Here is a 16,445-nt window from a genome sequence, read left to right on the forward strand (position 1 = left end):
CCAAAGAAGGTCTCAAGCAAACAACATGAACAGGTGAGAAGGGGAGAGACTTGTGACAACTAGTTTGGAATACCAGTATGTACGTACGTATGGAAACTAGAGGTCTTTATCACCCCAGAATTGGACTCTATTTTGAGCGATTTAGTCAGTAGGGCGTCGCGTAAATTATGATTCAGAGGGCCATTGATAAAACATATACATGCCTATGACGAGAATGTTGCTAGGGAAAAATCCCTAATGCTACAGACTCTAAGATTGATACGCTCTTCTAACTGCGATCAATCAGAAAAAACTAGTAGACCCAGCAGTATCAAGCAGAAATATAAGAATTACTGCTGTTCTAGGAAAGCAATATTTTTTGCAAAATGACGCGCAGAAGATGCTTGGTATATCGATCAAGAGAGACCTGAGGGCATTCTGGGATCTAATAAATCAACAAGACATTCTGGTCATGGTGAGGCAGTTAAATAGGGTTTTCGGAGGCTCAATGGGTTTCTTTTTTCTCTGACCTTTATGGGAACCATATGGGTGGCAGACATGGGATATATAGTACAGCCAATGAGGAGACGGAACGATGGACCTAGATATCGAGTACGCTGAAGTACTGGAATTCATTAAACTATCTTAAGACATCACGTGCAGCAGGCCCTAACGGATTGACTAATAATACACTTAAGGCCAAACCTGCCGTGTGGGCACAGATACTCACAATGCTGTTTGGGAGCATTATAAAAAGTGGTACCATCCAATTGGCAAACGGCCTATGTAGTTCCTATTTTCAAATTGGGTGACAGCAACCAAGCAAGAAACTACATGCAAATATCCTTAATAGATGCGGACTGTACATTGTTTGGGTAATTTCTGCTATGGCTTGTACATAAATTGATGGCTAGTTCTCATATATTAAACAAATGCCAGACCAGCTTCAGAGTAGGGCACTCAACAAATCTAAATGGACTGATAGTCCCTGCAAGATTCAGCCTGGGGAAAATTTGGAGGTGAGCTTTTTGTGGCCTCCATTGATTTATCAACAGCCTTTGACAGCGTTATTCGGTCACGTCTTTGGGCTAAACTTGCAAAATTTGGAATCCCAGAAGGATTGCTGCATCTAATAATGGCTATGTACGAGAATTCAGGAATCCCAGTACGTCTAAATTTAGAAAGAAATCTCTCTCGACTCATGCAGGATTGAGACAGGGATTTTCGTTGGCTCCCTGTCTCTTCAATCTTTACGTGTTAGACGTCGGTGAGTTTATGGAGGGAGTGGGTCTCATAACTCCAAAGTTGGGGTACCTTAGGGTATCATGGCTGGTGTATGCCGATGATTTCCTCCTCCTGGACTGCACTAGGGTGGGCTTGCAGCGGCTAATCAATACATTCACAAAATTTGCAACAATAAATGGGCTAATGATTAACCCCAAGAAGACTCGAAGTTTGGTTGTATCGAAAGGGAAGAGGAAGAAAAGTTTGGTTGGACCCTGGGGGCCTACCCATTGAGATTACACCCAGGATCTTTTATTTGGGTTTCCAGATAACGTCACAGCCGTCGAGATCTGAGCTTAGTACCTTTCTGAAACAGAAGGCTTTACTGCTGCTAACCCAACTGCTGAACTTGGATCGTAAATTTGGCCAATTTTCAGTGAAACCCACAGTGTCTTTTTATGAGGGGAAAATAGTCCCAAAATTAATTTATGGGATGGAAATGCATTACCTTCAACTGCAGAATTTTTGAGAAATACTTGAAGGTATGATTTTGAGGAAATTGTTAAAACTGCCTTACAATATCCCTAAGGCCGCTACCCACTTCGAACTGGGATTATGAACTCTGAAAGCGAGGTCTGAATGGCGATGTTGGCCCTATTTCGTAGCGTATTAGATCCCATCCCTGAAACCTTATATGATGATCTAGGCAAGATGGTGCCTATATTGGGAGGGTCCATCTACAATAAATATTTGACATCATTTAGAGACATCTGTGATCATACTTTGGGTGAATTAGATACAGACAGGGAGACACTGCTCACTAATCCAGAGAGAGTAAAAAAATTGCTGTATGAAAGGGACTGGATTAATACGATAGACAAATTCCATTCGTAGCCCTCTCTCTCTGACTTAAAACTTGAACATAAAAAACGGGGTATGATCTCCTTTCTTATGACACAGTTCCCAAACCGATATTACCGATTTCTCCTCTTAAGATTGAGATGGAATATTCTTCCAACGCGAGAGTTGATGAGGAGATGGAAGCTGGTGGACGACAAGAAAGCCCTCTACCTATTCTGTCATAACATAGAGGAAATAGAAACTAGCAAACACCTTGTGATTTCCTGCACGGAATTAAGGACAAAAAGGATGACATATCTTGAGAAATTTCCCAAATGGGGCATCATGGGCGATGACGACTATATCTGGTCTAGATGTATATCCATTGAAAATACTGTGGAGGGCTTGGCAGTGGCTGGCTTTATTAAATCCTTGGAATTAGATATCGATCCCACATTAGCAATGGTGAACTCGAATCCTGCGGGCCACACAGGTCTTTAATTGTTGTCCTGTTACTGTTGCTGCTGGTAGGATAACATTAAGTTTGCATCCCCTATTTTAGATCTAAGTAAGTGAGCCACCAGTAGTAGGATAAGTATTGCTGTTATTTGGGGGACTATTTTGGGGGCCTTCACCTTTTTTAGGCATTTTTCCTTTTTTTCCTTCTTTTTTCTTATGATGCAGATGGAATTTTAGTTTAATCATAAGATTTTAACTATTATTGTAAATTTGAATATATAGATTGAAGCCTATGAAAACTTGGGCTGATTTTTAAATTTCCTCTCTTCCATTTTCATTTTGTTCTTGCTTATCAATTTTCATCTTTTCTTTCTAACTATTTCGTTGCCACCTATTTTAGGACTATGTGGAGCTTGGGTAATGAATGCACTTTATCTAGTAATCATGCAATGATGGATGTAGTTTAGGTATTTCGTTTTTTCTTGTTTAAATATTTAATGATGACTGTATTTGAGCTATTCTCTTGTGAAGCATATTGTTGTATCTTATTGTAATATACAAAACTAAAATAAAAAAAAGTTTGAACATTTGGGAACATTTCAATATGTGCTTCAGTAAAGGTTGAGCAAACATTTGAATTTAGTTATAATTGTTTTATTACATGCAATAGTAATGCAAGTTTTATTACCATTTTGATGCTGCCATGACTGGTTACAGATAGTTGTATTGTGGCGAGTGGCATCTGCTTGCATGTTTAAGATAGACAACTGGATTGCACGGTCATCCTTCAGTATCACGTGTCTTGGGTCTTCCATTTTGAGATAGATTTATATTTTAAACGTTCTTCCTACAGACAGACTGCCTAGCTCACATTCCACTATCTCCAGTACAGGTTCAGGCTAATAGGTGCATGCTTGGCCCATTGCATAAACCATATACAGTAGGATTCTGGAACTGGGCACAGGGTCCAGAATCATTGCTGAAGTCCAAATAACATGGCACAGAAAATTCAATAAACCTTGGAATTAGCAGAAGCAGATGGATTTCTGGAAATAGGGTGGGAATTGCTGCTGGCACAAACTTTATGGCAGGATTTAGGGTGTGTGATATGGTTGTATTGATGTTGCATTTGTTGTTGGGCAGAATTGCCACTGGTTTCATGGATGTGTTACCGGTGTTGGAGGTGGTGCTTAGGGTAGGATTGGGGTTGATATTCATGATATGGATGGATTGAGTTTACTGGTGTTCTTTGGTGAGGGTGTGTGATATAGCTGTATTAATGGTTGTGGTGTTCTTAGATATGCTGTGTGAGAGAAATATTGATGCTTTGGTTGTGTTTGTGGTGTTTACTAGATTTTGGTTAGTTATGTCTGTATCTGTCATTGTAGTGCTTTTAGTGCTTCTGGACACGTTTACATTACCATGCTTACATTCGTTTTAATTTTTTGAAGCACTCTGTACATGTCCTTTATTCATCCACTCAATGTCAAGATCTATGTTGTTGCTTGCGCTACTCACAATGGCAATCTCTGCTTTGTTCTACAGCCCGAGTCAAACACTTTGAACCAAGCAACCTCAAAATTGGAGTTGGAGCAGGAAGAAGAGCATGACCTTAACAAGACACTGGGAGTGGAGCGTTTTGATGAAATCCTCCAGGACACGCACACCCACCCAACCGAGGAGAAGGGGCGTACCTACAGCGAAGAGGACTTTGAATGTAGGCTTAATTACCAGTTGTCTATTTGCCTGTGGCACATAAACAGAGCAATAGAAGTTACATGAAGTCACAGAAACCCCTTTGCCTGGGGGAGGGGGAGATGCAGGGCTAGAGTGTTCAATGAAAGCCCAATTCAAATTACTAGATATCCCTTTCAACCCTGTGAAAGAGAGACCATAAAAACCCTTGAGACATGTATAATCGAATTTAACACCTTTATTGTAAACAAAAAATATGAAATTGGGAGTTGGATAACCGCTATGGTTTGAATAGGATTTTTTTACTTGTTTGCTACAACACAATGGGGGTGGGGACTCCATAAAAAGGTGTGAGGTTAGCTACTTTCCTGGTTCTTCTGGCTCTTCTAGAATAAACACAATTCATTATTTTATGCCTTCCTTCCAAGCTCAATCTCGTCTGTGTGGTATAGTGTGGTACAAAACAGAAAAAGGGACTATGTGATGCAGCTAAACTTATATGCACAGTTTGCTCTAAAGCACCTACTGTCCTTGCCCAAGATACCTAACCTGACCCCAATAACCCAGGGATGTAGGACCCAGCTTTTTTTTCTTAGCACAATCATTGTCTCTGCGATATTGTGCCCAAAATACTACTTTGTTGCCCTGTAGTGTCTGCCTGGTCCAGAAATTGTCATCTTCTGGGCCACAGCAGAGTCTAGTGTATTCTCTCTGCAACTGCAGTTCCTACTCGCCGGGTCGCTGCTCCAAGAGTGCCAAACCCATGTCATGCCCCTTTTTATAGAGCCTTGCACAACTTAGTTTAGCTTCTAATGTGGGAGATTGGTTGGGCAATTTCCTTATCCACTTCAGACACAGGCTTGATCCTTACCCATCTTTCTGCCTTCTGTTTCTTGTCCCTATTATAGCATTCTCAGATTTTGTCTTTTCCTCTGCCCGTTCTCAAAAATTACTGTATTGCTTTCCCTAATGAGAGCAGAAGGCTTAAAGCCATTTTGATGAAAGGCGGAAGTCCAAGTAATGGCGCACAGCTCTATGTCCTGCCTCCAGCTTCTAGGACGGTATCTGGGCTTACTAGTGAGTTATGTTCACTAGTGCAATCAGAACAGAAGTCCCGATGGACTCTGGTGCAGTTCCATTGTTGCGATCAGTGTGTGGGTAAATCCTCTCTGTAGTAGAGGTAGTTAGAATACTATTTATAATGTATCCCTTCATGCTCACTCGAGGTGTATAGCAGCAAGCAGAGCTTCCCAGCAACTGTGTCTAAGTGTGGGGCAGCACTAATGAAGATTCCCCCTGCTAATAGCACAGGGAGCTCTTGATTCTATTATAGACAAGGAGGCGAGCATTATGCTTCATCTTCTCATTTATTTGCTCTCCAGCAGTTTCAACAAATCAATAAAATGTCTAACTTTTCATTGAAAACAAACACATTTTTTTTTTCAAAAGCTTCATTTAAAAACTTCATATCCCATCAACCCTAGGTCCCTGTTCCCAGTGTCCTGGTTATGTGACCTAGCCTTCCTCTTCCTGTAACCTCCTCTTCTTTGACTGCTTTTCCAACTGCAATCTTAACCATTACTGAACTGTCAACTTGTTCCGGAAAGTCTCTGAACTGTAGACCTCTGCGGAAAGATCCCTCGCATCCTAACTTGCGATCCTGATCAACGTGTCCCATTCTTTTCCTGGACGTCTTTAGCTGTTCTTCTGATCGTCTCCTAAGACGGAAAGAACAATACATGTTAGAGCTGCGGATACACACCCTATTCTGAGAGGAAAATCTTGTTATTTATTCAGATACATATTACAGTACATTACTTTGTCCTCACTTTGTCTCTCCCTTGTATCTAGGGCGGGAAAGTAATGCTCGCCTCCTTGTCTTTAATAGAATCAAGAGCTCCCTGCGCTATTAGCAGGGGGAATCTTCATTCTATGTCAAGACGGAGGCGAGCATTATGCTTGTTCAAAGCTTCTTACCATAGCTTCTGCTAGTGTGTTAATAGGTTTAAAGTAAAACGTTCTGAACGTATTATCACTTGCCCAATCAGCTGCTTTCAGTATATCTTGTAACGTTGCACCCTGCCTCAGTGCTTTGGACGCCCCTGCTCCTCGCACTGAGTGTGCTCCAAATTTTGCCATGTCTATTCCTGCTAGCGCCATAACTTCTCTAACCCATCTCGCTATGGTGGCCGTCGCTACGCCCTTATGCGGCTTCCTGCGCGCTATCAGCAATTGTGTCGTCCCCAGCGGTCTCAGCTCAGCTGTCTTATTCACATACTCTTTTATACATGCGGCCACGCACCATTTTGGATGATCATGCATATACGGGTTTGTTATTGATGAGGAGTCTGTCTTCGTCCTCTTGGCCAGATGGAAAGTCACTCCGTCTGGACCGTATACCATTCTGTCTATTTCAAGGGCTCTGACATCTGCCACTCTTGTACAGGAAATCATGCACAGAAGCATTGCTAACTTTTCTGACAGTCTGCCTAGCGATAAGTATCTATTACTGGGCCAGTCTGCTAATAGCTGTAATACAACTGTAACGTCCCATAGAGACTTGTATCTTGGTTGCTGTGGCTTTCTAAATCTAATCCCTTTTAGAAGTCTAATCACCGCTACATTCTCCCCTATTGGGGCTCCTTCTATAGGAGTATGACCTGCTGATATTGCAGATCTATATACTCCAATCGTTCTATAGGCTTTGCCATCCTGCAAGAGTTCTGCTAGAAAATTCAGAATCTCTACTAAAGGGGCAGAAACGGGATGAAAACCTCTCCTCTTGCACCACCTTGACCATCTGCTCCATGCTGCGTCGTAGCTCCTTCTAGTCGACGGAGCCCCTGACTCTGCGATGAGGCTCGCAGCTTGTGCCGAAATTCCTGGGAGATTCCAGCGTCTCCTGCTATCCTGCACGCCATCAGCGGCAGCGTCCCCTTCGCTCTCAGAGGGTGAAACAACCCAACTGGGTCCGTGAGAAGGTCTTCTCTTTGCTGCAATATTCTTGGATAGTCTGCTACTAGTTCCATCAGCGCTGGAAACCATACTTGCGACTTCCATATCGGGACTACTATTATCAGACTCGCTGCTTCCCTGCAAACTTTCGTCAAAGTTCTGCTTATCATTACGAATGGAGGAAACGCATACAGTATCTCTTCCTTCCAATCTTGAAGGAAGGCATCTGTCCCTGCTGCTGCCGGGTCTAACCTCCAGCTGAAAAATCTGCTCTTCTGTGCGTTCAGTCTGGATGCAAACAGATCTGTGTGAATCGGTCCCCAGAGCTTTTCTATCTGTTGGAAGACTGCTCTGTCTAGTCTCCAGTTGCTGGAGTCTGTTAGATGTCTGGAGTTCCAGTCCGCCACTACATTCTGAGCGCCTGGTAAATATTCTGCTATTACTGCAGTTCCTGACTCCAGGCAGGAGTGCCAAAAGTCCTTGGCTATCTCCGCTAACAATTTGGACTTCGTGCCACCTAAGTGATTTATGTATCTGACTGCCGAGATGTTGTCCATCTTCAGCAGGATACATGAATTCACTTTGTCTTTCGTGAAGGCTCTGATTGCAAAAGAGCCGGCCAGGCAGTTTGTGTGCAGCTTGAGCTCCTCCGGGCTCCATCTGCCTCCTGTTTGGAGGTCCCCAGATCGGGCTCCCCAGCCTGCTCTGTTGGCGTCCGATTCTATTACTATGTCCGGGCGGTCGCCGAAAATGGCTCTGCCGTTCCATGCCTCCATGTTCTGGAGCCACCACTCTAGCTCTGTTCTGGACTCTTGCTCTAGCGGTACCAGCTGGTGGTAGGTGAGCCCCTGCTGAAGGTGTCTTATTTTCAGCCTCTGTAGTGCTCGATAATGTAGGGGTCATGGAAATATCGCTTGGATTGATGCTGCTAACAGGCCCACAATCCGTGCTATCGTTCGCAGTGATGTGGTTGGACTGCCGAGACAGCTCCTTATCTCTCTTTTTATATCCCTGATCTTCCTGTTCGGCAGCTCCAGGGTCGCTGTCCTGGTATCTATGATAAAGCCCAGGAATTCTATCCTCCTTGCTGGCACCATCTCCGACTTCTCTCGATTCACGAGGAAGTCCAGGGAGGTTAAGAGGTTCGCTACCCAGCTGGTCTGGTAGCGGAGAATGTCTTCGCTGCTCGCCATTATTAGGATATCGTCTAGGTAGATGATGATCCGTATTCCTTTCTCCCTGATCGCTGCCGCTACTGGCTTCATCAGTTTCGTAAACGCCCAGGGAGCGGACGCTAACCCGAATGGCATCGTGGCAAACTGCCATAATTGCCCGTCCCAGTCGAAAGCCAGGAAAGATCGGTATTCTTTTTCTACTGGAATCGTGAGATATGCGTCTTTCAGGTTTATTCTGGCGAGCCAGTCTCCCTGTCTGAGTGTGTCTCTCAGCTGGTGCGTCCCTTCCATTTTGAAATGGTTGTAGACTGCCCACTTGTTCATGTCCCTCAAATTTAAGACTGGTCTCACTTTTTCTTTTCTGTGGACCAGGAACATATTGCTGATGAACCTCGGAGCCCTGCAAGGCTCGATAGCTCGCTTCTTCGCTAGACTCTGTAGTTCTGCGTGTGACAACTCTTTCTCTGCTCGCGCTGTCACTATTGGTCTGGGGCATTGTACTGGGTTGGGGTCTGGATAAATTGTATGTGTAAACCTCTGACTGACTAGCACCCAAGCGTCGTTGGAAAGCGCGCAGCAGTTTTCCCAGTACTTCGCTGTCCTCCTTCCTACTGCAGGGTATGTGGATGCTCTCACCTGTGGGGACGTACTGTCCTCTTCCTTGACCTCTGCCTCGCCTTCCTCTGGGGAAGCGGCCTCTGCGTTGGAAGAAGGTGTTTGGTTTCTTATTCTCCCAGTATTGCGCTCTGTTTGATTGAGGCCTTCTGGACGTTTGATAGCGACCGGCCGCTCGGCCTCTGTATCGACCGGTCCCTCCAAAAACCCTTCTGGGGAAGATCTTTCTTATTGAGGCTTGTGCTTTTTCCAGCGAGGTGTAGGTCCCTACGAACCTCCCCATCTTCTTTCCGAATGTTTCACCGAAAATCAGGCCCTGTGCCGCCTCGCCCGCCTAATTTCTGGTCTATTTTCAGAAGTAATCCTCTTCTGCGCTCTGAGGATATCGCACAGTTTGCGTTCCCTAACAGACATACGGCTCTTTGAGCCCAGTTTGCCAACACATCTGGGTCAATCTCCTCCCCTGTATCCTTCGCTCGCACTGCCAGGTCCATAATTTTTGCCAGTGGACCAGCTAGATCCAGGACCTTCTCCTGGCAACTCCTCCAGGATCGATCGATCCCTTTTCTAGGATCCTTGTGTGATTTAGCTAAAAAGCTAGCATTTTGGGATCTAATTCTGGTGCCTCTGCCACCTTTCCTGGGAGTTCAAGTCTGGGGTATTCCGCCCTCATCCTTTGCCTCACCTCCTTCTCAAGTGCTTTTCGAAGCCTCTGTGTCATATATCGCGCCACTCTTGGAGAGGGCACCCATTCTGAGGATTTCGGGTTTCTGATTTCCTCTGGCTGAAACATATCCGAGGTTTCCTCCTCAATGTTGTTCAATTTTCTCAGTCTCTTTTTTGGAGGTGGTAAGCTCCCTTCATCTCCTTCTTTCTCACCTTCCTCCTGCGAGGATGTCGGAGATTCTGCGAGTTCCTCTTCCTGAGGGACCTCTTCCTCTGTGTCTCCCATATTTTCTTCCCCTGGGTAGGGGGTCATGAGGCATGGCACCCCCGAAATGGACATAAAGGCTTCTTTTAACCTAAGGAAAGCGTCGGATGCCTCTGGGGCCTTTGGATCTACCCCTTCAGGTTGGCCCGGGGGGTCAGAAGAGTTTGCGCTCTTCCGGGCCTTACTACACCCCTGTGGGCCCTCTGGCGCAGCCCTTGTGGACGTGCTTGCTCGTGGTGTGGTGCTTCTATCTCTTTGACTTAGGAAGGATTCAATTGTCTGCAGGCGTTCCTGCAGGGGTCTGACCCCAAGAGCCACTGCCTCTACGAGTGATTCGCCTAGCACATCTTTGAAGCTTTGAGCCAAGTCTTCCGAATATGTGGCTTCTTGCTCCTCCTCACTCCATTCATATTCAGCCATGCTTTGTGCTGGCAGGTGCCTGGTAATACCTGTATAGGTGTCTTGGCACGTCCACTAGTCACTCTTCACTTGAGGCTGCACCTGTGCTGCTGGGCAGCTTCTGTAATAATCAGTGCAGGGCACTGTAGTGATGAAATGCTCTGTCTGAGCAGTAACACTGCAGTTTATGCTTTAATTTAGTCCCTTATAGTCTCCGCGTTCCAGGGAAAACTATTAACGATTGTCACTGACAGGAAACCGAGGCGCAATGCCCGCGAAACGTTTCGGAGAGTTTTTGGCCCCTCCTTCCCAACGAAGGGGGCCGTACGCTCTTCCAATCCTAATGCCGGTCTCTCGGCATTAGGCTCCTCCCCCGTGATGGTGGGGGCTGCGAGCGGGACTCTGTTCGAGCTCCCGCTCCGCCCCCCCAAGGGTGGGGGCTGCTGCTGCGCTCGCGTCTCCTACGAGCGGTTTGCGGGCGCTGACAGGCTCTCGGAGGCTCTGTCCTCCGCCACCAGAAGGATGGGGGCCAATCCCTCGCTCGCGGTCTGCGTACGCGAGGAGAGGAGACGTTGACAGGCTCCTCCGGATTCGCTCACGGTTCCTTCGCGTTGGTTGCGATCTGGAATAACAAACGTTCTGACGAACCCCTAATGTGCTGGAAATGCAGCACGGGGCCGCCGCACTGTAAAAATCTAATTAACCAAACTCCTAACTCCGGAATTCTACGCTGCGCGGTCCCTGCGCTTACAGCCCATATGTTTATGTAAATTTTTTCAAATATATACAGTCACTTCGTTCAATACCCTCATACAAATGCTGTAGAGTTACGCAGCTAGATGAAAAAGGGTACTTATCTCTGGAGAGCAGGAAAAGAAGAGGAGGTTACAGGAAGAGGAAAGACTAGGTGACATGACCAGGACACTGGGAACAGGGACCTAGGGTTGATGGGATATGAAGTTTTTAAATGAAGTTTTTGAAAAAAAAATGTGTTTGTTTTCAATGAAAAGTTAGACATTTTATTGATTTGTTGAAACTGCTGGAGAGCAAATAAATGAGAAGATGAAGAATAATGCTCGCCTCCGTCTTGACATAGAATCATTAAAGACTGGATCCTTTAAGGTGTTTGCTTCCAGCAAGAGTTTCTGACATATGGTGGCAATCATTATCTGAATACCTCTCTCAGAAAGGTTGTCTGGCTGAGAAGGCTGGGAGAGGAGAGCACCCTCTGAGATCCTACTTCTACTGCCTCTAGGAAGTGTCAGACCACCGGAATCAACAAACAAACCAAACTCAAAAGTAAGGTGTAACAAGGTTGTTTTTCAAGGGATTGTGTACAGGTTCGGCAAAATAGCAAACATGGTTGGATAATGACACCTAAAAAGCCTTTCCAACAAAGTGCATGTTGTGACTCCCCCTTGAAGTCTTCCACCTTTCTGAGTGGGAACCTCTCCTCTTGTTTATCTCTTGAGTAGTCTTCCCAGTGCAGGTTTCATGGATTCAACCCCTCTGTGCCACTTCTCTCCTCGACGTCTTTGATATTTCTGCCAATCATCTCATCATTGCTCTCCTTAGTATTTCCTCCTCCCATCTACCACCACTCTGATCACTTCTGTAATCTCTGGTATCTCTTCCCCAACTACCTCGTCTGCCAAGTCTACAATCTCCACCTCCTACTTTACCTCAGCCTCCTCAGATGACTATCGGACCTCCTCCATCAACAAACCTCCAGTTAGGACTTTTACCACCAACCTCCTGACACGCTTCAGTCTCTTCCTTAGATTGTCGAGGCACCTCTGCTTGATCTTTTGCACCTACCTCCCCAACCTTACCAATACTCTCTTCATTTCTCACCCCCTCCCTATCCAGTATAACATTTGCTTCCACTTCCTTACTCTTAACAGTCTCCACTAGGTCTGTCTCCTCCTCTGGCCTTCCAGCTCTTCCTCTCCTGTCTCCTTCTCCAACCTTTCTCAGGCTCCATCTGTACCCCCTGTGAAGGCACTATGAGTCAAACACAGACAACAGGTCCAGGTTCTTTGAACAAAGTGTTATTAACGCAAAAAGGCAGGGTGAAGTAATGCCTAACTTGCCCTATTCTAAATGGGATTTCCATACCTAAAAAAACTAAGGATAGTCTGCACCAGGAAGTCTAAAGTAAAACATCTGTCTGTGTCCAAAACCTATACTTGCTCTGACCACTAACTGCATACAATGTGTAGGGATGTCAGCATCAAAATTAGTAGTGTTCAAATATAAAGTTCATAGTGTTCAAATATAAAGTTCAGAGCATCTTCCAGCTCATGGCTTGCAATCCGCTACCCTTCCACAAGAGTTCAAATCTTCCAGCTTTTCAACAAAACACCAAAGGGGGGTTCCTTCCCCAAGAGTTCAAATCTTCCAGCTTTCAAAACAACATTTGACTTCAATATCACCAAAAAGGTAATTTCAATTTCACAACACAAGCTCCATTATAGGTGTTTTCAGTGGTTTTTCCATTCAGGGGCCACCCGTTCTAGGTGCAGTTGTTGGACCACATGGTCCGCCCATTACAGGTCACACAACCGGTACCCCTCCTTGACTGCTTTTCCATTAACACCAGTCCACTGCTTCTCCTTAGCAGTGAGGCTTGCTTCATTCACACGGGCAACACTCTCCTGACACTGTATGGTGGCTTGGTTGGCCCCCATGCACTTGTCACAATTTCTTGTGTTCCCTTGGCTCTTGCCAATGCTTGTTTCCTCATACAGTTCCTTGACCTTTATTGGTTCTGGCCAATGCTGGATTTTTCATATCACGCATACAACTCTTTGTGCTCTCTTGGCTTTGTTTACACTTGTTTCTCAGATGATACAACTGTTTATATTTTGGCTATTGCCAATGCTTGGTTTCTCATATGATACGTACACTTCTTTATGCTCTTTTGGCTTTGCTAGCACTTGCAGTACAGTTCACGAAACTTCCTTTCACAGTGATTTGCAATCTTTCTTTTCACTCCTCTCAAGATGCCAGTGTGTTCACAAACTTGCTTTAATTCTGTTTGGTATTCAAAATGCCTTATGTCTGCTTATACTTGTTTTCATTTCGTTCGGTATTCAAAATGCTGTATATCTACTTTAACCTTGACAGTTCACATAATAATGTGTGTTTTCCATTTATATCAATGTCCAATAGCTTGTTTCTATGACCGCCTGTCAGCCCGGTGTTCCCCCTTCTGGTTTCACTCACTGGTTAGACTTACGGCTTCCTGTGAAGTCCTTCGATAACCATAGGTTTCTTTCTTCCGGTGTGGTCACTTGCAGAGTTCTTCCAGTGGTCTTCCATGACTCGGGAACACCCAGCAGTGCTTCCTCTGTGCATCAGGACTCACATGACCGCTTCCTTCAGTCCCGCCAGCCTCCTTCTTACGGCTTACCACCGGCCTCCAATGTCCTGTACCTTCGCTTCCCGCTGCATAATCTCTGAACTTTCCAATGGGTCCTGTTGCCACACCGCTACACCAGAGAAGTCTGCCAGGACCCAGCAGTTTGTGGGCATCTTTTAAAGTTCCCTTCTCCATACTTATTCCAAAAAGACTAGACCGCTCACCACTAGAGTACTAGTCCTGCTTCACTCGCGTTGTCCTCCTCGTCCCAATACTTGGCTGGGGGCGATATGTGCCTGCTTTAATAAAGTGAGGCTGTGTTTTTCTAGTTGTTCTCTTTTTCATCCCAGTACCCAAATGAAGTTGATATGTGTCTGCATTAATAAAATGAGGATGTGTGGATCCAGTTGTGCTCTTCTTTGTTCCAGTGGCATACTGGTGGGTTTTTGGGAATTTTTTAGGGGAAGGCCTGACAAAAGCATATAAAGGCTTGAGGGATGGAGGGTTCATTATGAAAGAGAAAAGGGGAATACCATGGCTCACCTAAGGACATCCTCTCCCACTCCCCAAGTCTCCTCCACCCAGGAGTTCCTCCCTCGCATATCCAACCCCAGAGTCAGGATCCAAAAGCGATGGCCTTTCCCATGCCACCCGAGAAGAGGATACCAGGGGAAAAGAATTGAGGACGCCCTCAGGTTCCTCACACCCGTCCTCCAGTGTTCTCCAAACTCCTTCTTCTTGATCCAATCTCTGTCCTCTTTTCCCAAATCTCCCACACTGACTGACTGACGCTGAATACTTATAAGGCTTTGGCCCTTCTTTTTAGCCTCTATTTGGGGAAGATGGATTCAGGTGTGTCAGCAGGGAAGGGGATTGGCTGTTGGGCTATGTCCCTTGGCATGCACTATAGCTCTGGGACTTGGAATGGGTCTGCCTCTCCCCTTGTAGCAGTCCTCCTTTGTGTGCCACACCTTGATCCTGCCTTCCTGCGCTTCCATTGGTAAAAGAAATATAAGGCTTTGCATTTTCCAGCAGCTGCTCTATGCATTGTCTGGTAGGTCCATTCCATGATGTGGGCTTCTAATTTTAAGGAGGAGCATGGGGCTTGTTGAATGCATCCCAGTTTCCTTCATCTAACTCATGTCCCTCTTGTTGCAGATTTATTCCATTGTGCAGGCTTTGCCAGCTCAACAGGTCCACTGCTCCTTGACTTCTTTAAAGGGGCCCACCTGCTTGTCCCAGTGATTCTACTGGCATGCAGGATAGCTTTGGAAATAGCCTGTAGGTCAACGACCTGAGCAGTGAGCATAGTCCCAGGGGTAATAGTGTTATCTTTTTCTTTCCACCTAAAGGGATTATGGAATTGTAAAGCCTAACTGACTGCCTTCTGCTATGTGAGAGGGATTCACTGCAGTACTTCAGGCGACCTCCTGTATACCTCCTCCTTGGTGACGATCCTGAAATGTGGGAGGGTCCCTGTTACCTAAGGTGACTGCACTGCCAGATCTCATTACCAATCAGAGAAATTAATCACAGAATCTAAGTTGCTCATGGGCATCCCCGGCTTTCAGGGTCTTCCAAACATTTGCAGCTGGTCAGCAAAATGTGGCTTATGTCACATTCTGTAGTGTAATTTTTCTCCTCTGAGGTAAATGAGGGGGAGGTACTATTGAATTCACTCAGTCTAAGATCAGCGGTCATCAATGTCCCTATGCATGTTTAGGTTAGCTTAAGTCCCCATAAATGTAAAGCACTTTAGGTGGAAATCTGGCATGAGCCATGCATTTTGTGCAGAACACAGCTGAGCTGTGACTCACAGCTTGCATGTCCACTATTCACAAAATGATTATGCAAGATGTACACAAGCTGATTGATCAGCCCTACTTGCATAATCAAGTATTGTATGCATGTTCAGTATTTAATTCTACATAGGCTCCTGCCGCCACATGTGACAACTAATGGGGTCATGCTGATGTAAGCCCGTTGCCAGTCCTGAACTCACTTAGGTGGTAGTAATTCCTTTCATTTTTAGATAATAAAGCAATAGAAATGAGAAGAAATTAAATTCATACATCAGCGAGGTTGCTTTTTGGATCAAAAACAAATCTGATCGGGTCCTAAATTACCTCTTTCTTATTTCTGACCTTTCCCAGAGCCAAGCCTGAAAGAGGGAGTTTCAGTGGGCACCTCTTTATGATTGAGTGCCCCCCACAACTTCTTCAAATATTAGTTTGCTAGACCGTGAGTGAACCCTAACATGTGTAAAAACAAATGCTCCCACAATGGCATGTCTTCGCTTGTACATCTGCAGGTGTACGGACAATGGTGCCCATTGCAAATGAGTGCAAGTGCAATTTGAAAATGTCTTTGCTTAGGGAATGCATGTGCATGTTTGGTAATCTGACCATTGCTCACTCCATGTCACTGCATTATCATTTATTATTGGAGATGCCTAGAGATAGATGAAGGCCTGCTTTGCATTATGAGGCACCTGTGTTTGCAGGGATGACTACCTTCATTGTGGAGAAGCAATAGATATAAATAATACTGTTGCGACATAATACATTAATATACACATCACACTGGGATGAGAGGTTAACTGTATAAAGATCAGATAATAGAGGTATTGTATATAAACCTAAACATCCTATTGTGGGGGAATATTTGATAAAACCAAAGATCACCTTATGGAGAGCGGTCTCATTTATAAAAGCAACATGGTATTTTTAAGGTGCTTCCTGGCTGATTCCACCAGCTTTTAAGTGCTTTAATAGATCAGATTTTGGAGAGAAGCTTGAGGTAGAGGTCA

At 45.1% G+C, this 16,445-nt stretch overlaps 1 protein-coding gene across 8 annotated transcripts in view; it reads left to right on the forward strand.

Moving 5' to 3' along the window:
• The window catches only part of SLC4A2 (solute carrier family 4 member 2), a 1,509,271-nt gene that overhangs the window by 617,692 nt on the left and 875,134 nt on the right, over positions 1-16,445 (forward strand). For all 8 annotated transcript variants that reach the window (XM_069645996.1, XM_069645995.1, XM_069646002.1 and 5 more), the window contains one exon: positions 4,048-4,219. In XM_069645996.1, coding sequence (XP_069502097.1) covers positions 4,048-4,219 — 172 coding nt within the window. The remainder of the gene's footprint in view (positions 1-4,047; positions 4,220-16,445) is intronic.

This window comes from Ambystoma mexicanum, chromosome 2p (assembly GCF_040938575.1).
Source record: "Ambystoma mexicanum isolate Mex_15411 chromosome 2p, UKY_AmexF1_1, whole genome shotgun sequence".
In the NCBI taxonomy this organism is placed as follows: Eukaryota; Metazoa; Chordata; class Amphibia; order Caudata; family Ambystomatidae; genus Ambystoma; species Ambystoma mexicanum.